Genomic DNA, 16,703 nt, shown 5'->3' on the forward strand with positions numbered 1-16,703 from the left:
CTTCGTGACACCCCCAACCACCCCCCATTTCCAGCCTCCGCTTTTGTGCCACACCCACCCGCCTCCAGCATCTGCCGCAACCCACTCCCTCGTTTTCCCTCGCTCCTTTCCTTCCTTCCTTCCTCCCCTGCCCGCCCCAGCTCTCTTCCCACCTTACCGTGCTGGGTGAAGATATTGAAGCCGCTGTCGGCAGCTCGCGGAGCGGCCGTTTCTCGCCTCCGGCTGGCAGGCCTACTCCCGCTGCTATTACTCCCACGATGCCCTCTGGGTTGAGACTGTGGCTGGGAAAGAGGCAGCAGCTGCTGCTGCTGCTGCTGCTGTTGCGGCGGCGGCGGCGGCTGATGTTGAAGCGCAGCGGCACCCGGCTCGCCGACGCGGCCCACCTGCTGGCCCATCCCCGCTCTCCTCCCGTTCTGGGCCCCCGCCAGAGCCCTCCGTCTCCTCCTCCTGCTCACATTCCGCCCCCTACCCCGCTTTAGAAGCCGCACCCGGCGCTTCCCAGAGCTGCTCTGCCTCGTCCCCCACGCCTCGCCGCCGTTCTCCGGACAGGCCGTCACGGACTCGCCCCCTCACCCCCCACAGCCGCCATCTTAACCACAGAGCTTGCTGGAAAGGACAGAACGACTCCCTCTCGCCCACACTTCCCACCTCCGGTCCTCCAGGGACGTCGGTAGCTCCTCCTGGCCCCGCCTCGCCTCCGCCTGCAGCACCGCCCCGAATCGCCGAGGGTGGCCCGCCCGTTTCCTTGCAAGTCTCGGGTCCTTTCTTTGGCGGCTTCCTTGGAAAGCCGGGAAACGGTACAGTATTTAAGCAAATAAATCAGAAGGTTCAGATGAAATGCCCTCAGGTTAATCTCAGTTCGCAATATCCCACGGTAAATATATTAACAACATTTTTATTGTGTTCTCTCAAATGTAGGATCGCGAAGTACAATTAATTAATTTTCAATTAATTGAATTAATTAATTATTGCATTAATTATCAATTAATTATTGCATTTGCACAATCAAGTGCAGTAATGAATTGTTTGCTGAGAGGAATCTGTCCAGGGCACAGAAATGTTGCAGTTAAGAGGAAATGCCTTAATTGCATTTCAATGGAAAGATTTAGTCCAAACTAGTATAGGTAATACCGGTAGTATTTTTTAAGAAAAGAACGGTCATATGGAATGGAAATGCATAGAGATGTTCTATTAAATACAGGTAGTCTCACTTATCAGCCACAATTGGGACTGGCAACTTGGTTGCTAAGCAGTGCAGTCACAAAGTGGAAAGCTGACTGATGGGTTTAAAATCTTCCTATTCTGTCCTTATGCAAAACATCATGTGGCCACAACTTTTGATTTTACTTCCACCTTCTCCATTCTACATGTCCCAAAATTGATCCCAACTCCTCCCCGCTATGGCAATCTTATGACCACGGGACACTGTGATGGTTGTAAATGTGACTGGTTGCAATGTTTTTTTAAAAACACTGTCATATTATGAGCAGTCATTAAATGAGGCTGTCAATAAGCAGGACCTATCTATAAAACAATTTAAAACAATATATAACAAAGAAATGGTGAAACTAGAAAGCTATTTTTTAATTCTAGGGTTCTATAAAGCGCCCTACACTTTTAAGTATAGATGGTTATTTTAGTTTCTGGTATTTTGAGAAAATGAAATCTGGCCATCTGCTAAAAGATAAATTGATGGTGATGATGGCAAAGTACCGCAGACTTGTGTCTCATGATGGTTTACAATAAAAAATTAGTACAAAAAACATTAATGATAATTAAACAATCATTAAAATCTTTTTTAAAACATTTGATACCAACAAGGGGGCCAGTTTTCTTAGTTCTGGACTGCATTTCAGAGAACGCTGGTGATTCTTGTAAAGGTTTACCTTTGAATCACTCGTCTGAAGTTGGAACATCATCAACACAGTGATAAAAACAATCTGCTCTCACACGGAGGAAAAAAAACCTGCTAAAAATATAGGATGACATCATTGGCCTGACACAGGAAAAATGCAGTTAAACTTGCAAATCAAACCAAGGTGAAAGAGCTGACAAAACTAATTCACAAAAAGCTGAAAAGTGCAAAGGAGATTTTTAGGATCTGTGGAGGCATCAGAAGGGTGTGGTGATTAATGAATACTCTAGTCAATCTTGGAAGCAGTTTGAGGAAAGCCCAGCTGCCCCAGCCCAACCATCACTATTACGATAAGTTGAGATGGTGAAACAACCACCAGTGGTACAACATTGGATACACTGTTTTGATTTTGTTTTAAGTTGTTACCCACTAGCAGTGTTAGAACAGGAACAAGATAATCCAGAACTACCACCTAGAATTGCACTGTATGTGAAAGCTAAGCCAAGCAAAAAGGATGTTTCTGCAGCAGTAACAAAGCTGCAGGACAGACCAAGTCATTGTGGAGTTGCTGAAGCCTGGGGGAGAAGGTGGCTATAATACTTGATTATATTCATATGTTGTTCTCAGTGATATGGAAAGCAGAACTGACATTTGCTACTGTACCCATGTTTAAAGAGGGTGACACATGACAGCATGAAGACTATTGCAGAATCAGCTCGTCTGTACTGCAATTAGGCAGCATGAAAACTATAGCAGAATCAGCCCGTCTATACAGTAATTAGAAATGTCCCCATGCAGGTTATCAAGCACATTTAGAGCCAGTGACAGAAGTCTGCACCCAGGAAGACCAATGTGGCTTTAGACTGGGTCATAGTGGTGTGGATCAGATTTTCACTATAAGGCAAGTAGTAGAGGCTAAAGGTTAAGGAAGGCAAACTATTGCTATCTTGACTGATTTCAAGAGTGCCTCTGACAGTGTTCACCAGAGGTCAATATAGAAAGTTCTTTGTGATCAGCATTTCCAGCAAAATCATACAAGTTCATTGTTGCCTTTTATGATGGTAGGGTTAAAGTACATGATGACAAAATCAGTCCCTTCACAGTCCAAGCACAACTGAGAAAATAGTTTGTACCATAATCCTTATTGTTCAATGTGCTAGTACATTGGATAATGGAGAAAAGTAGGGGAATGTCATGTGAAGAAGTTCATAATTGCAACATAGATTGATAACACTGTTTTCATAAAGAAATCAGAACTAAAAGCAAACTAGAGGAAATTGGATTATGGATAAATGTAAAAAAGGGATCAAGGCCATGTTGATCAATGGTACATGAATTAAACTTGTCTTTAGTGGTGAACCAGTAGGTTGATGAGCTCGAGTTCTTAAGTTCTTTGATTTCTGCATCTATAGTTGTGACATCTACTGATAGTGATTCAAGAGATAGTAGTACTCAAGCAGCTTTCCCTAGCAAATGGTGGCTCCTCTGGAAGAAGAAAAACATTAGCCTGAAAATGAAGATTTGAGAATTCAATACAGCTATCATGCCAGTTTTTCTCTAAGCAGTGGAAACATGGACATTGTTTAGGGGCTGTGGAAGCTGGAGGTTTTACACACACACACACACACCCAACAAGTTCGCAAGTACAAATTCACACACATTTCTCTCCCTCCCACAGAAATAATAGAAACCCCACAAAAATCCCAAGACTGCATGGTAATACATGGGGAAGAAAAAGAGAGAAACCCACTTTAGGCATTCACAAAGGGTTGATTTACCAGGTATACAGCTTCTCCAAGTTACCAGCTAACCTTCAGAGGCATCTAGGCTATATAATTGCAATTTCTGTATCTGTTGCACTTTTATTCATACTTTTCTTTTCAGCAGTTTCTGTTCTTATCAGCAAATGTAAAATGAGGGCCTTGTCACCCAACAGGTAATTATTTAGAGAGGGGGAAAAATCTAAGGTAAACATCGTATTATTAATTATTTAACTTGATTTCCATGTTAAATTAACCAATTTCCAAGGCTTTTATCTGATGAAAGGAAGCTGCAGCTCAAGAAAGCTTATACCTGATTTTTGTTCTGATTTTAAGTGTCTCAGTAGCATATAATAAAAAATAAAAAAGTAATAAATTCCAAAGGCAACTGGACTTTCTTGTCCAATTGTCTTTTGGAAAAAGCACCTTTGGGACAACCATGAACTGGATGATGGAGAATCTCCATAGACAATTAAATAGCAAGGAAAACAAAAAGAAAGCAAGCAGTATTAATCATTTACAACTACATTCAGCAGTTCAAATCCTCTTGTTTTTAAGAGATTTCTTTAAAAGCATTGAGTTACTGAAGTAGCATATATCATTCCTATGAGAGTATATGATGGATGGCTAATGTCACACAGCTAGACAAGTTCATGGCAATTTTATGATTTTATCAGTGTGAAAGCTCAAATAGATGCATTCATTATTTGAAAGTACCCCATTAAAATCTAAATAGGCTTGTAATCTGTTTAGATTTTTATCATTATTATTTGTGCCTTCAAGGCAGTCGTCCCTCCTGGCAACTGGCTGTACAAGTCCAGGCAGTTTTCTTAACAATTTTTTTCAGAAGCAGTTTGTCATCTTGCTAGGGCTGATGAGAAGTGACTTGCCCTATGTCACCCAGCTGGCTTTTGTGCCTAAAGCAAGACTAGAACCCATGATCTCCTAGTTTCTAGACCACTGCTTTTAATCAGTACATTAATCTGATTCTCTAGTTAAGATTTTGGCAGTAATAAAATATTTTCACACTAGAGATTGCAGAGTTGCCATGGAAATGGTTAATTTCGAGGCAAATATATCACTGTTCCTACATGAAATAGTGGGAAACAGCGAGCTATTATACAGACTCACAATCAGTCTGTAAAAAACAGATTTAGAAACAATTCAAGCTACAGGTAGTCCTCAACTTATAACCAAATTGGGACCAGAATTTCCTTTGCTAAGTAAGTTGTTAAATTTTGTGCCCAATTTTACTTTTTTTTTTTTGGCCACAATTGTTAAGCAAATCACTGCAGCTGTTAAGTTAAGGCTGTCAAACTCACGCTCCTCCCCGCCCTGGGCCAGATGCATCACACGTTAGCCACGCCCACACCTGGTTTAGCAAAGAGGAAAACCATGATACATCATGTGATGACATTGTGATGATGCGAGTTTGACGCTCCTGTGTTAAGTGAATCACATGGTCATTAAGCAAACCTGGCTTCCCCCATTGACTTTGATTGTTGGCTGGGAAGATTGCACATGGTGATCACATGATCCCATCATAAAAACTTGCCAGTTGTCAAGCACCCAAATTTTGAACACGTGACTATGAGGATGCTAAAACTGTCATGTGTGAGTTCTAGTCATAAATCACTTTTTTTCACGCAATAGTGGCAAATAGTATGCAAATATCTTAAATGTTTCATTACTAATAAAAGAAAAGTTAATAGGTCCAAGGAAAGACATGGCTTTGTGTATAACGTCCATAATAGACATCAATGGTTGAAAATCTTATTTTGGGGAGACAGTGCACAAAATTCTTTATTGCTATTTATTGTACATCAGTATCAGATGCGTCCAAATTCATGCTTTTGTCTCTTACAAAAATGCTGAACATTATTTTTCTAGTGCCTATTACTACCATGGATCCAAGGCAGAGGTGGTATTCAGCAGGTTGTGACCAGTTCTGGAGAACCGGTAGTGGAAATTTTGAGTACTTCGGAGAACTGGCAAATACCGGAGATTTTACAGTATCCTTCCCCTGCCATGCTCACCAAACCATGCCCACAGAACCGGTAGTAAAAAGAAAATGGAATCCCACCATTGATCCAAGGTATAGAGAGTTAAAAATCATGCTTTGCATCGTGGCTTACGCTAAATAATTTTTTTTAAAAAGTTGGAAAGGTAAGGTAGTTCCCCTCACCCTTCAATAATAGGAACAAAAAAAGAAATACATTTTCAAAAGTAATCCTTGTTATTAAAGAGGACTTCCAGGGAAGAAATAGTAAATTGACAACCATAGCAGAATGAAGAGTGGACTGGGTTTTTGCAGATTGCACACAAATGCTCCATTCAGTTGCTCCTCATAAGAAGACCATGATATAACCTACAGTGAGTTTAGAGGCTCGGAAGAAGCGGGAATAGCTACGGTAGCTCTGTGGTCGGCATTTTTAAGGATACTGGATTCAAATGTTGCTTTTTCTAATGATTTTCAGAAATTGGTTGTTAGCTGTTTTTCAGCTGTTAGAAATCTTTGGATGGAACATTTTTACTGGGTACTCTAATCCTTAGCAAAAGACGTTTTAAACACAAATTTATTTATTTATTTTGAATACCTAGTTAGGCCTCAACTTATGACTTTGTTTAATGACTGAAGTTTCAACAGTACTGAAAAAAGGGACTTTTGACTAGTCCTCAACTTACAACTGTCACAACCTTTCCGCAATCACATAATCATGATTGGGTGCTTGGCAATCATCATGCATTTATGATGGTTGTAGCATAACAAAGATTTCAGATAAATTTGAAATAGGATTTTGAAATTTATAGTATGCTTGTGAGAAAATATTTTTGTTTTGCATTCTAACAAAAAAAAAATGATAGGATGGGACTTTGAAAGTTGGACACCACAGGGAACTAGAAGGAACTAAAGATTACAATGAAAGCATTGATGGAACAGCATTTAAATTTGATTACTGTAATACAGAATTAAGCAAAGTATTTTAATGTTCAGTATACTGAAGAATATTTTTGAGCAATGGACCCAGAATTTAATTTTAAGAGTGTGTTTCTATGGATAGATTGTGTTTAAAAAAATGTTCTGGAGTAATAAGTTTTACCAGACAAAACTGAAACTGGTCTGAAAGTGGATTTAAAAATTACAGACTATAAGAATGACATTGAAAAATATGTTACTGGATATATAAAAGAAACTGGCTGATATCTTAATAATTGAAACAGATAAATAAATAGCATACTAAGAAACTGACTTGGATAATAAGAAAATGACCTGGATATATTGGATTTACAAAAGGCTTGTTAAAGCTCTGAAGAATTTTGTGAGAAGGGACAAAGAAAATTAAGTTTGCATTATTATTTTTATTATTGTAGTAATTTTTAATAAAATTACTATAAAAAATAAAAAGTTAAAACACCATAGTTATTGCAACTCCCATTTGGAATTCACACAAGTCATCTATAGCTAGCTGTACAAAAACTCCATCTGTCCCAGAGGCTCTTGGTCTGTCTTTCAGAAAAATATCCCCATTTATGCCATTATATTATCTACTCTCCTTATATAGCTGTCAAGTGGACAGAGGGACTATTTATTGATGATCCTTGAAAAGCAGCATCTTCAAAGGCAGATGGATCCATATTGTATATAAAAAAAAAGACTCTTATTGACAAAAAGCTCTCCTACTTACAAAGGCAGGCTACTGAATTAGGGGTTCCTGGCAGGAGTTGCCTAATGAGATCAGCATCCAGAAATTCCTCAATGACTTTTATCTTCTGGTTTGGAATTTCAGGAGTGAATGAAGACAATTTGTGACAACAGTCATTTGTGGGAGCTGAAAGGAAAATAATTCCTCTGAACTGTACATTTGCCTGTCTGGCATATTTCCTTTGAGAATTGTTTTAAAAAGAAATAAAGCGGAACTAATGTAACAGGAGAAGGTAGGATGAAAACATAGCTAAGGAAACATCTTATGAAAGAAGGTGATGCAACAGGATGTTGATTGTTAGGTACTGAGTGGAACATTATCTATATTTGCCACAAACTCTGAGCTATTTTATGTACTTCAGATTTATGAAATTCTGAAATCCAGAAGACTCCTACACCAACATCAAAATTAATCACAACTACCTCAGGAAATGAGAACAATGGGCAATGACATAGATTCAGTGAAGGCTCTGTTCTGTCTCAGGTACCCATCTTCCTGAGCATCCATTCAGAACTAAGAGATAGCTATTGACTAAAGGTTGTACAGCTAGGTCATGATTACTGTGAGTTCAAATAATGCAATATTTGATTTAGTGGGAACGATGACTTGATACCATAGCATTTAATGCAACCCAAAATTTAGTTAACAAACTTGGCACATGCACATACACACACACACACACACATATATATATATATATATACACACACACACACACACACACATATATATATATATAGCTATGTTTTTAGAATTTTTCTTTTTACATTTTCAAGGGGAAGTACCAAGCAGAGTCTGAATGATGAGATCTACATGATATAAAATAGATATTAGAAATTTGAATGTTATAATTTTAGAATGCACACATTCAATGTTTAATGAGATTTCATATGATAATAACAAGATTTAAAGGTGTTGCACTTCGATTGGCAATCATAGCGGGAATTTTGCTTCTTAAGAATGTTGGAAGAGAACATATGAAATTGTAAACAAGACAGATGAAAGTATAAGTACAATGAATAAAAAGATACAGAAAAAAATGGGCGTTGGTTCTTACCTGATACGCCCCTTCTCGGCGAGCCGCAAGGAGCATCCAGAGACTGGGATGTGCTTCCGAGTCCTCTTCTTGCAGGCTGAGCTTTAGATGAGGAAACGCCCCGCCCCTCACGTGACATCGCGGAGCGCTCCCCAGTTTTTGCGATAACGAGAAGAGAGGTTATTGATTCTTTCTAATCTACTATTGGCTCCTTGGCTGAAGAAAGAGCCCCCACCAGACGGAGAAATTAGGTGGGCTGGATGCCCTTGCGGCTCGCCGAGAAGGGGCGATCAGGTAAGAACCAACGCCCATTCTCCTCGAGCCGCTCGGAGCATCCAGAGACTGGGACATACCAAAGCTGGGCTGTCCCACGGGTGGGACTCCGCCTGGCCCGAAGGCCCCTCCGGATCACTGATGACCCTCTGTAAGACCCGCGGCCAAAAGAGGCCTCCGCTGAGGCGCACGTATCTATTTTATAATGTCTGATAAACGGGACGGAGAGGACCAGGTGGCTGCCCGACAAATGTCAGCGATGGGGGCTTGTGTGGCCCAGGCCGCCGAGGTGGCTGCACTTCTGGTGGAATGGGCGGTTATCCCACCCGGAGCGGGCAGAGAATGGGAAAGGTAGCACCTCGCAATAGTAGCCCTGATCCAGCGACTGATGGTGGAAGGGGAAACCTTAAGCCCCATTGACCTGGGTTGAAAGGATAGGAAGAGGGATTCCGACCTTCGCATGGATTGAGTGCGCTTAATATAAATACGCAAGGCCCTTCTAACATCTAGGGTGTGCCAGAGGACCTCCCTGCCCTGGAGGGCCTGGGGCAGAAATTTGGTAAAATCAGTTCCTGTGACCTATGGAAGGGAGAGTTAACTTTGGGTAGAAAGGTAGGGTCGGGACGAAGGACCACCCGGTCTGCGTGGAACACGCATAGATCGCTCCTGACTGACAGAGCTGCTAATTCCAAACTCGACGAGCAGAAGTAATAGCTACTAGAAAAACTACCTTGAAGGTGAGAAACTGCAGGGATGACTCCTCAAAGGCTCGAACGGGGACGTGTAAGAGAAACGAGGACCTTGTTGAGGTCCCATGTGGGGAACCTGTGAACGGTAGGAGGGCACAGGTTGGTGGCGCCCTAAGGAAAGATCTAACCCTGGGGTGGTGAGAAAGGGAACCGTAGTTATCACAGGAGACCACGGTTGAGAGAGCAGAAACTTGCCGCCTCAGGGTGTTAGGTGCGAGCCCTTGCGAAGACCCTCCTGAAGAAATTCCAGGATCTGTGCCACCGAGGGAGAGAGGGGATTAACCTGAGACCCGCTACACCACTTGCAGAACCCTTTCCAAGTGGCATCATAAATTCGTGTGGGGAAGGGCGCCTGGCGGCCAAAATAGTGTCGATGACTTGAGTTGAAAGATTCTCAGAAGTCAGACGGATCCGCTCAACCTCCAGACGGCTAACTGGAGCCATTGAGGCCCGGATGCAGAAGGGGCCCCTGAGAGAGGGAGACCTTGTCCGGGGGATCCTCCATGGGGGCGCTACTGATAAGATGCGGAGATCCGCAAACCATGGTCGCCTGGGCCAATAGGGAGCCACCAGGAGAAGTTCTGCCCTCTCCTGAATGAGTTTTTGAACTACTCTGGGAACTAACGGGAGCGGAGGGAAGGCATATAGGAGCCCTGGGGCTATGGGCAACGCAGAGCGCCAGTGATTCTCCGACCTGTGAGACGGATACCGGGAGAAGAACCGTGGAAGCTGAGTGTTGGTCGGGAAGCGAAGAGGTCCACCACCGGAAGGCCGAATATTCTGGACGCTTCTCGAAAAGGGATGGATGGAGACGCCATTCCGCCTGGTCCACCGTGGCCCTGCTCAGCCAGTCCGCCTGAGTATTGTCTACTCCGGAGATGTGTTCGGCTTTTAAAGATAGGAGGTTGGATTCTGCCCAGCGGCAAAGGCGCCGGCTTCCTCATTAGCTGGATGGACTGGGTGCCCCTTGCTTGTTGATATGGGCCTTGGCCGTGACGTTGTCCGTGAGCACGAGAACGTGATGATTGCGGATCTGAGGAAAGCTGCGCAGGGCCAGAAGGACGGCGTGAAGCTCTAGCCAATTGATGCTGCACCCTGCTCGGTCAGCCACCATTTGCCCTGTGCAGAGATCGAGTCGAGATGAGCGCCCAACCGGATAGGCTTGCGTCCGTAGTGACGGTGAGTCGTTGAGGTTCCGCGAATAGGTGGCCTCTGTTGATGGCGGGATTGGTCCACCAGAGAAGAGACGTGAGGACCTTTGAGGGACCCTGACCTTGACCCTCGAGTTGCTTCTTCCGGATCGCTGGAACGGGAGCAGGAACCATTGGAGGGATCTGCTGTGTAGACGAGCCCAGGGAATAATGGAGATGCATGATACCATTTTGCCCAACAATTTAGAGAGGTCCAACAAGGCCACCTCCTTGAACGCCTGATCTGATTGACCAGGGCTTGAATGCTAAGGAACCTCTCCGGAGAGAGGAAAACTCTGTGACACCGAATCAATTATGGCCCCCAAGTGGTTAATTCGAGTAGAAGGGGTAAGTTGGCTCTTTTGCCAATTGACTAGAAAACCGTGTGCCCGTAAGGCGGAGAGGGTGACCCTGGTATCCCTGACTGCCTGGGATTTGGACGGGAGAGAATAAGAATATCGCCCAAGTAGCAGTGGAGGCGGACGGGAACGGTCCTGAGATGGGCCGCCAGGGCCGCCAGGACCTTGGTGAAGGTCCGGGGGCCGAAGCCAGACCGAAGGGTAGGGCCACGTATTGATAATGAAGGTTATTGTGGCAGAACCTGAGGAATTTGTAATGGGAGGGCCTGATTGGAATGTGGAGGTATGCCTCCGACAGATCTATGGAAGATAACCAGTCTCCCCGCCTGGTGCCTAAGAGAATTGATTGCAAGGTGTGCATCTTGAATCTACGCTGGATGAGGTGACGGTTGAGCTGTTTCAAGTCTAGGATGGCTCTCCAACCCCCAGAGTGTTTGGGCACCACAAAGAGATGGGAGTAAAAACCCTTTCCCTTCTGGGCCGGAGGGACAGGTTGAATGGCCTGGATGTCAAGAAGATGATGGATGGCTGCATCCATTAGAGCCCGCTTGGAGGGATCCCTTGAGGAGGGGGATGGGATAAAACAATCAGGGGGCGGACCTGAACTCCAGGGCGAGACCAAACCTGATTGTGTCCCTAACCCATGCATCGGAGGTGGATATGTCCCATTGGGCGGCGAAGGGCTGAGGCGGCCGCCAATGGGGAGGGAGGAAGAGGATCTACCTTCTACGGTAGGGCCTTCCTCCCGATCCCCGGAATGGTCTCTTGTAGCCGCCACCGCGTCTGGTTCTATCACCCGGGTCCGAGCGGTCCTGGGACCGGAAGGAAGGAGGTCTAGGGTATCTGGGCGGGAAGGGGGTTGGTAGAAGGGGCGGGGGAAGCTCCTCCGAAAGGGCTGGGGGCCCCTGGTCTCCGATCTTCGAAAAAGGGAGGGCAAATACTTTCTCTTACTGCGGCCCTCGACCAGCAGTGGTTCCAAAGCTGGGCCAAACAGTTTGTCTCCGTAATGGGAGCAGTGGCCAGCTTGACCTTATTCTTTACGTCCGCCTGCCAGTGTTTGAGCCATAGCATGCGGCGAGCCGAAACGTGCGACGAGATGGCTCTGGAAGAAAATTTTACCGACTGGTAAGTGGCGTCAGCCGAGAACTCGGCTGCAGCCACTAACTTCGCTATATCCTGGTGAGCTCTCAGATTGGAAGCAGGGATGTGGTCCTTGAGCTGACGTAGCCAGCGGATGGAAGACCTGGTGAAAATGAGGCGGCCGTAGCCGATTTAATGGCCCAGGCGTCAGATAGGTGGGCCCTACGCAGCGCCAGCTCCGCCCGCCTGTCCTCAGGCTTTAAGGCCTCTAGGGCCTCACTAGGGGTAGAGGAAGAAGCTAGACCCACAATGGGGTCATCAACCTCCGGGATATTCAGAAGGTTAGACAGAGCCGCATCGAGATTGAAGAATCTCTTGTCTTGGCTAGATGGAGCAGGAGGTGTCCCTGAGGAGGTAAGTTGCTTTGCAACCAGATCTACGAAGATGGGAGGGGATGGGATGACCTCGGCTTCCACCACTGGTTGGGTGAAAATGGAGTCTTCTGGGCCCTCTTGGATTGGGGGTTCAGCAGGGGACTGGGGAAGAAGGCCAGATACATTCTTGGCCTTAAGGAGGAGGGACTTGAACATATGTGGTTTGAACAGCCCCCAAAGGTGGGTTGGTCGAGGGAAGGACCCTCGTCCTCCGACATCTCCCCCTCCATGATGTCAGCCTCTAAGAAGGGTTCACTATAGCGGGAGGATCCCATCCGGGAATCCTCTTCCTCCTCCCTGAAATCCCCAAGGTCCCCTTCCTCCTCCATCTGGGCCCCAACCGTGGAGGGCTATCCTCTGAGAGAGTACCTGATCAGTTGGGGGACCGGTTGTGGAAGGGATCTGAGTGATAACGAATCGTGTTCAGAGGCTCATGGAGAGAAACCTGATCTGGACACGTGTTGTAGTGCCTCTGCTATGCCCTGGCGGATGGCTGATTCCATCCAAGCCTTGATGTGAGGTGGAACCTCGGAGGTAGAGGGTTCATCCTGGCGCAGACCAGCGGCTGTGGGTGTAAAGGTGGCTTCGGGGTCCGTCTGGTCGGAGGTCCGGGGGTCGGAAGACCCTGAAGCGAACTGCGCCTAGGTAGGGAAGAAGGGTCTGAGGGGAGAGGTAGAGCAGAGGTAGAAGGGGTTGGAGGAGGAGGTATAGGCGTCTCCGAGCGGGACTCCCTTGAACGCCGGTCGAACTCTTTTTCTAACGCTTAGGCGCCTCAAGGCGCCACGCCAGCGGCCTTGGAAGGTTCCTTGTCCTGTCTGGAGCCCTTAGGTTCCTTGTCCTGCCTGCGCAAGTAGTGGGACTTTGCTTTAGCCTTCAAAGAAGGACGTTTAGATGGATTGTCGCCTGCCATGTTAGGTAACAATACTAGCAAAGGCGGTTGGCTCGCCCAGAATAGGCCTGGATGAGGCCGGATGAAGGTGAAGCTGGCCCTCTCCCCCTTTTGGAATTTGTAGTGTACAGAGATAACAGTGAGGTATCTGAACAATATAGTATGTACAGGAAAAAATAGATACTCTATTTGTAATTCCTTTGATTTCTTTTTGTTTGTTCTTTTTATCTTTTTATCTTTTTCTCTTTTTTTTTTTTTTTTTGTACGCAATATATATACAGGTTATCCGTAAATGTCTATATATCTATGAAAAAAAATTATTACTGTACAAAAAAACAGAAATTATTATTATTATTATTATTTTTCAAATATATTCCTTTTATTCTCGAACAGTAGCAGTAACTGGAATCTCAGTACAGGCCGGATCAGTCAAATAAACGCCTGAGGCCTATGGTAGAAGAGAGGGCCTCTGGCAGCAGGCCTCCAGACAAGAGAAAACAAAACCGGAGGGGGGGGGGGCTGCAACTTCGCCCCGAAACGGACTGCGGGAGGCCAACTAAGATAAAAGAGCGAGCCAGGTAGAAAGAAATGGGCAGCAAAGCTTTGACCCAAGGCCTGGGGCTCTAAATCACCGCAGCTACAATCAGAAAAAAAGGCGCCCGACCACGAGGCGGAGCCAAAATGGCGACCGCGAGCTGAACCGTCGGGGACGCCTTCGGGACGGAAAAGGAGGGCTTTGCCGGTCAGCTCGGCACGCCTAGGGCCTTAGGGGCAATAACCCTCCCGGTCGGCGTTTGAGGTGGGGGGGAATCCAGCAGTAAATGAAAGAAAAAACAACGCGTGCCACGAGGCAACGCGGAGGCAGCGATGCGATCTGATAAGGATGGGGGGGTAGCGCTAAACGCGCTGCGAGCCCGCAGCTTCGTCTCAGGGACGAGGGAAAATTTTCCCTGAAGTCCAGACCCTTTGCGCAGGAGGAGAAAGAAGGCAAACCTTATCAGAAAGTGTAATAGGAAGGAAATCTGCGATCAGCCAAGGAGCTCTCTAACACACAGCCTGACTCTTCGAGGCTGAGCAAAAGACTGGGGAGGCGCTCCGCGATGTCACGTGAGGGGGCGGAGCGTTTCCTCATCTAAAGCTCAGCCTGCAAGAAGAGGACTCGGAAGCACATCCCAGTCTCTGGATGCTCCGAGCGGCTCGAGGGAGAATGAGATAACCATAAAAGAAAATTAAGAGAAGTAAAGGGAGAAAGAGTGAGAAGATGCAAAAAGAGTAATAAGATATGAAGTTGAATACATAAGATGAATATGCATATGAAATTGTGTCTGTATGGAAATGTGATAACCCAGAACGATGCTGTACTCAAATAAGATGTTTTATTTGTTTGGTTAAAACTCAGTAAAACTATTAAAAAAACTAACTAATCAGCCTATTTTTTTTAAAAAAAAATTCAGGATCATGTACTAGGTAAGGCAGTAGAATTCTATTGAATTTCAAACTTGTTGACAGTTTATCTTGTAATATCGACAATTATGGTTTCAGCCAGATTTACTACATTCAAGCTGCTGCAGATAATTCAGTTTCTAGTGAAACCTACTGTTTAGTCACCTATCAATAAATCGTTCATTAACAGGAAGTTTCTTCCAAGTAGCATGAAAAGAACCGGAATGAGAGAGACCTTACTTTGATGTTGGATGACTGAAAATCTGCCAAAGCAACTTAGACAACAATTTAAAAAAAAAGAAAACTCCTTTTCTCTGGTTTACAATCTAAAATTTCTGGCAAAAAGGGAAAGGCTAGAGTTTTTAAAGCAAAGAGTTCTTATTAGAAGCTACTATTTGGAAAGAATTCTGAGAGAACACTAGAAGGAACAAAAGCAGAGTTGATGGAACTGATGTGCTTCTGTTCTCTCTCCTACAGGCTGATAGTATGTTACACAGTTACGCACCCTTTGCACACAGGCCACTCAAATCAGACTCAAGTGTATTCATTGATTTCAAGTTTAAATCCCAACATCTTTGATTATTCACCAACAGCAGCATTCCTTTCAGACACTGAAGCAATAGGTGTGACTTTATGTACTATGCAATCCTAACCCAACAAAGCTAAGAGCTGTTCATTGTAAATATATCATAAATGGATCCACTCATTATTAGGAATTGTCACTGCCACCTCCCTCCCCAGATGGCTAAGATTTAAGGACTCTTGTGATGGCTACTCTCTGCAAGATGTTTAATTCAAAATGTATTGTAGAAACTAAGGATGGCTGGCTGTGGTGACCTTAACATTTACCTTGAGGTAAGAGGGACGGCATATAAATTTTATAAATAACTAATGAATACACTGCCTTTTTCTACACAGATGTAGTGTTTTCAAGATATTTATGAATTAAAACCCATTTTGCCAAATTCACCCATTTTTTGTGAATCTTCCCCAGTCTACAATTTTGTCTCAATGGTGCTTGTGTGTCCTCTCTTAAGCACTTTAAAAGTAGGTGTGATCAAAACTAGATAGGAAGGAAAAAATGTGTTTACTAAAAAGAGATATATATGGTGTTTACTAGAGATATACAAATTATTCCTAATTTAGAGGGTTTTTTTTTTAACAACTTGGAAAAGACCAAATAAATAAGTATTTGAGGCCAGATGAAGAGAGTGAAATTGTCATGCAAGCTGGGGGCAAAATGATGTAATTCTTTCCAGTCTGTTTTGAATTGGTCAGAGGATCTTAAAGAGGCCCTGCAAGAGCCCAGATCTTTACAACCCCAGCTAGTGTCCCCTGAGCTAACCCTAGCCAAAGTCATGCCCTTTAGATAGGACCAGGAGTAGCAACAGAAGGATGAGGTAAGGTTGATGAATAATACAGTAAGTCCATGTGGTTGGGAGATCCAGTGCAGCCCTATCCTTGTTAACATGCCTAAAACACTTGCTTAAAACACAAATTTAGTTCTTCACAATCCTTATCAGATGATACTGAGGATGTAAACTCCCATTAGAAATGGGACATAATAATTATGTCAGAATTTATCTCTTATCAAAAAATTTCTTTCAGAGAATAAGCAGCTCATGTTATTAAAATCTTTATTCACATAATATTTATCTATGCATAGCCTGATCCTTGGGAAATGCAAAACTGAGATTCATTTCCCCTTTTCCCAACAGCTTCTACTCATAACCACTCCAAAAGGCAAGTCTCTGGCAGCTTCAAGGTGAACGTTTTGTTTCAGCTGCCACATGAATAAGTTACTTCTTAATAAATTATTTTTCTTTTTTTAGCAACAGTTCCAGTTCTTCAGATGCAAGATAGCCTACTTGTCTGTTCAAGCACAGGATGTCTCTTCCACTTTCTTTATCCTTAAAATAGCATATAAAGGA

General features: G+C 44.3%; 1 protein-coding gene and 1 long non-coding RNA gene across 2 annotated transcripts in view; one reads left to right on the top strand and one right to left on the bottom strand.

Annotated features, from left to right (window-relative positions):
* ABL2 (ABL proto-oncogene 2, non-receptor tyrosine kinase) overlaps nt 1-661 on the bottom strand; it is a 66,790-nt gene extending 66,129 nt beyond the window's left edge. The window contains exon 1 of the mRNA XM_026669211.2: nt 158-661. Coding sequence (XP_026524996.2) covers nt 158-395 — 238 coding nt within the window. The 5' untranslated portion in view covers nt 396-661. The remainder of the gene's footprint in view (nt 1-157) is intronic.
* The window catches only part of LOC148131319 (uncharacterized), a 26,103-nt gene continuing 10,060 nt past the window's right edge, over nt 661-16,703 (top strand). Inside the window, exon 1 of the long non-coding RNA XR_015748723.1 lies at nt 661-797. This is a non-coding gene — a long non-coding RNA (uncharacterized LOC148131319). The remainder of the gene's footprint in view (nt 798-16,703) is intronic.

The sequence above is a fragment of the Notechis scutatus genome, chromosome 3 (genome assembly GCF_049901735.1).
Source record: "Notechis scutatus isolate UNSWTSFEM ecotype Mainland chromosome 3, rNotScu1.2, whole genome shotgun sequence".
Classification (NCBI taxonomy): Eukaryota; Metazoa; Chordata; class Lepidosauria; order Squamata; family Elapidae; genus Notechis; species Notechis scutatus.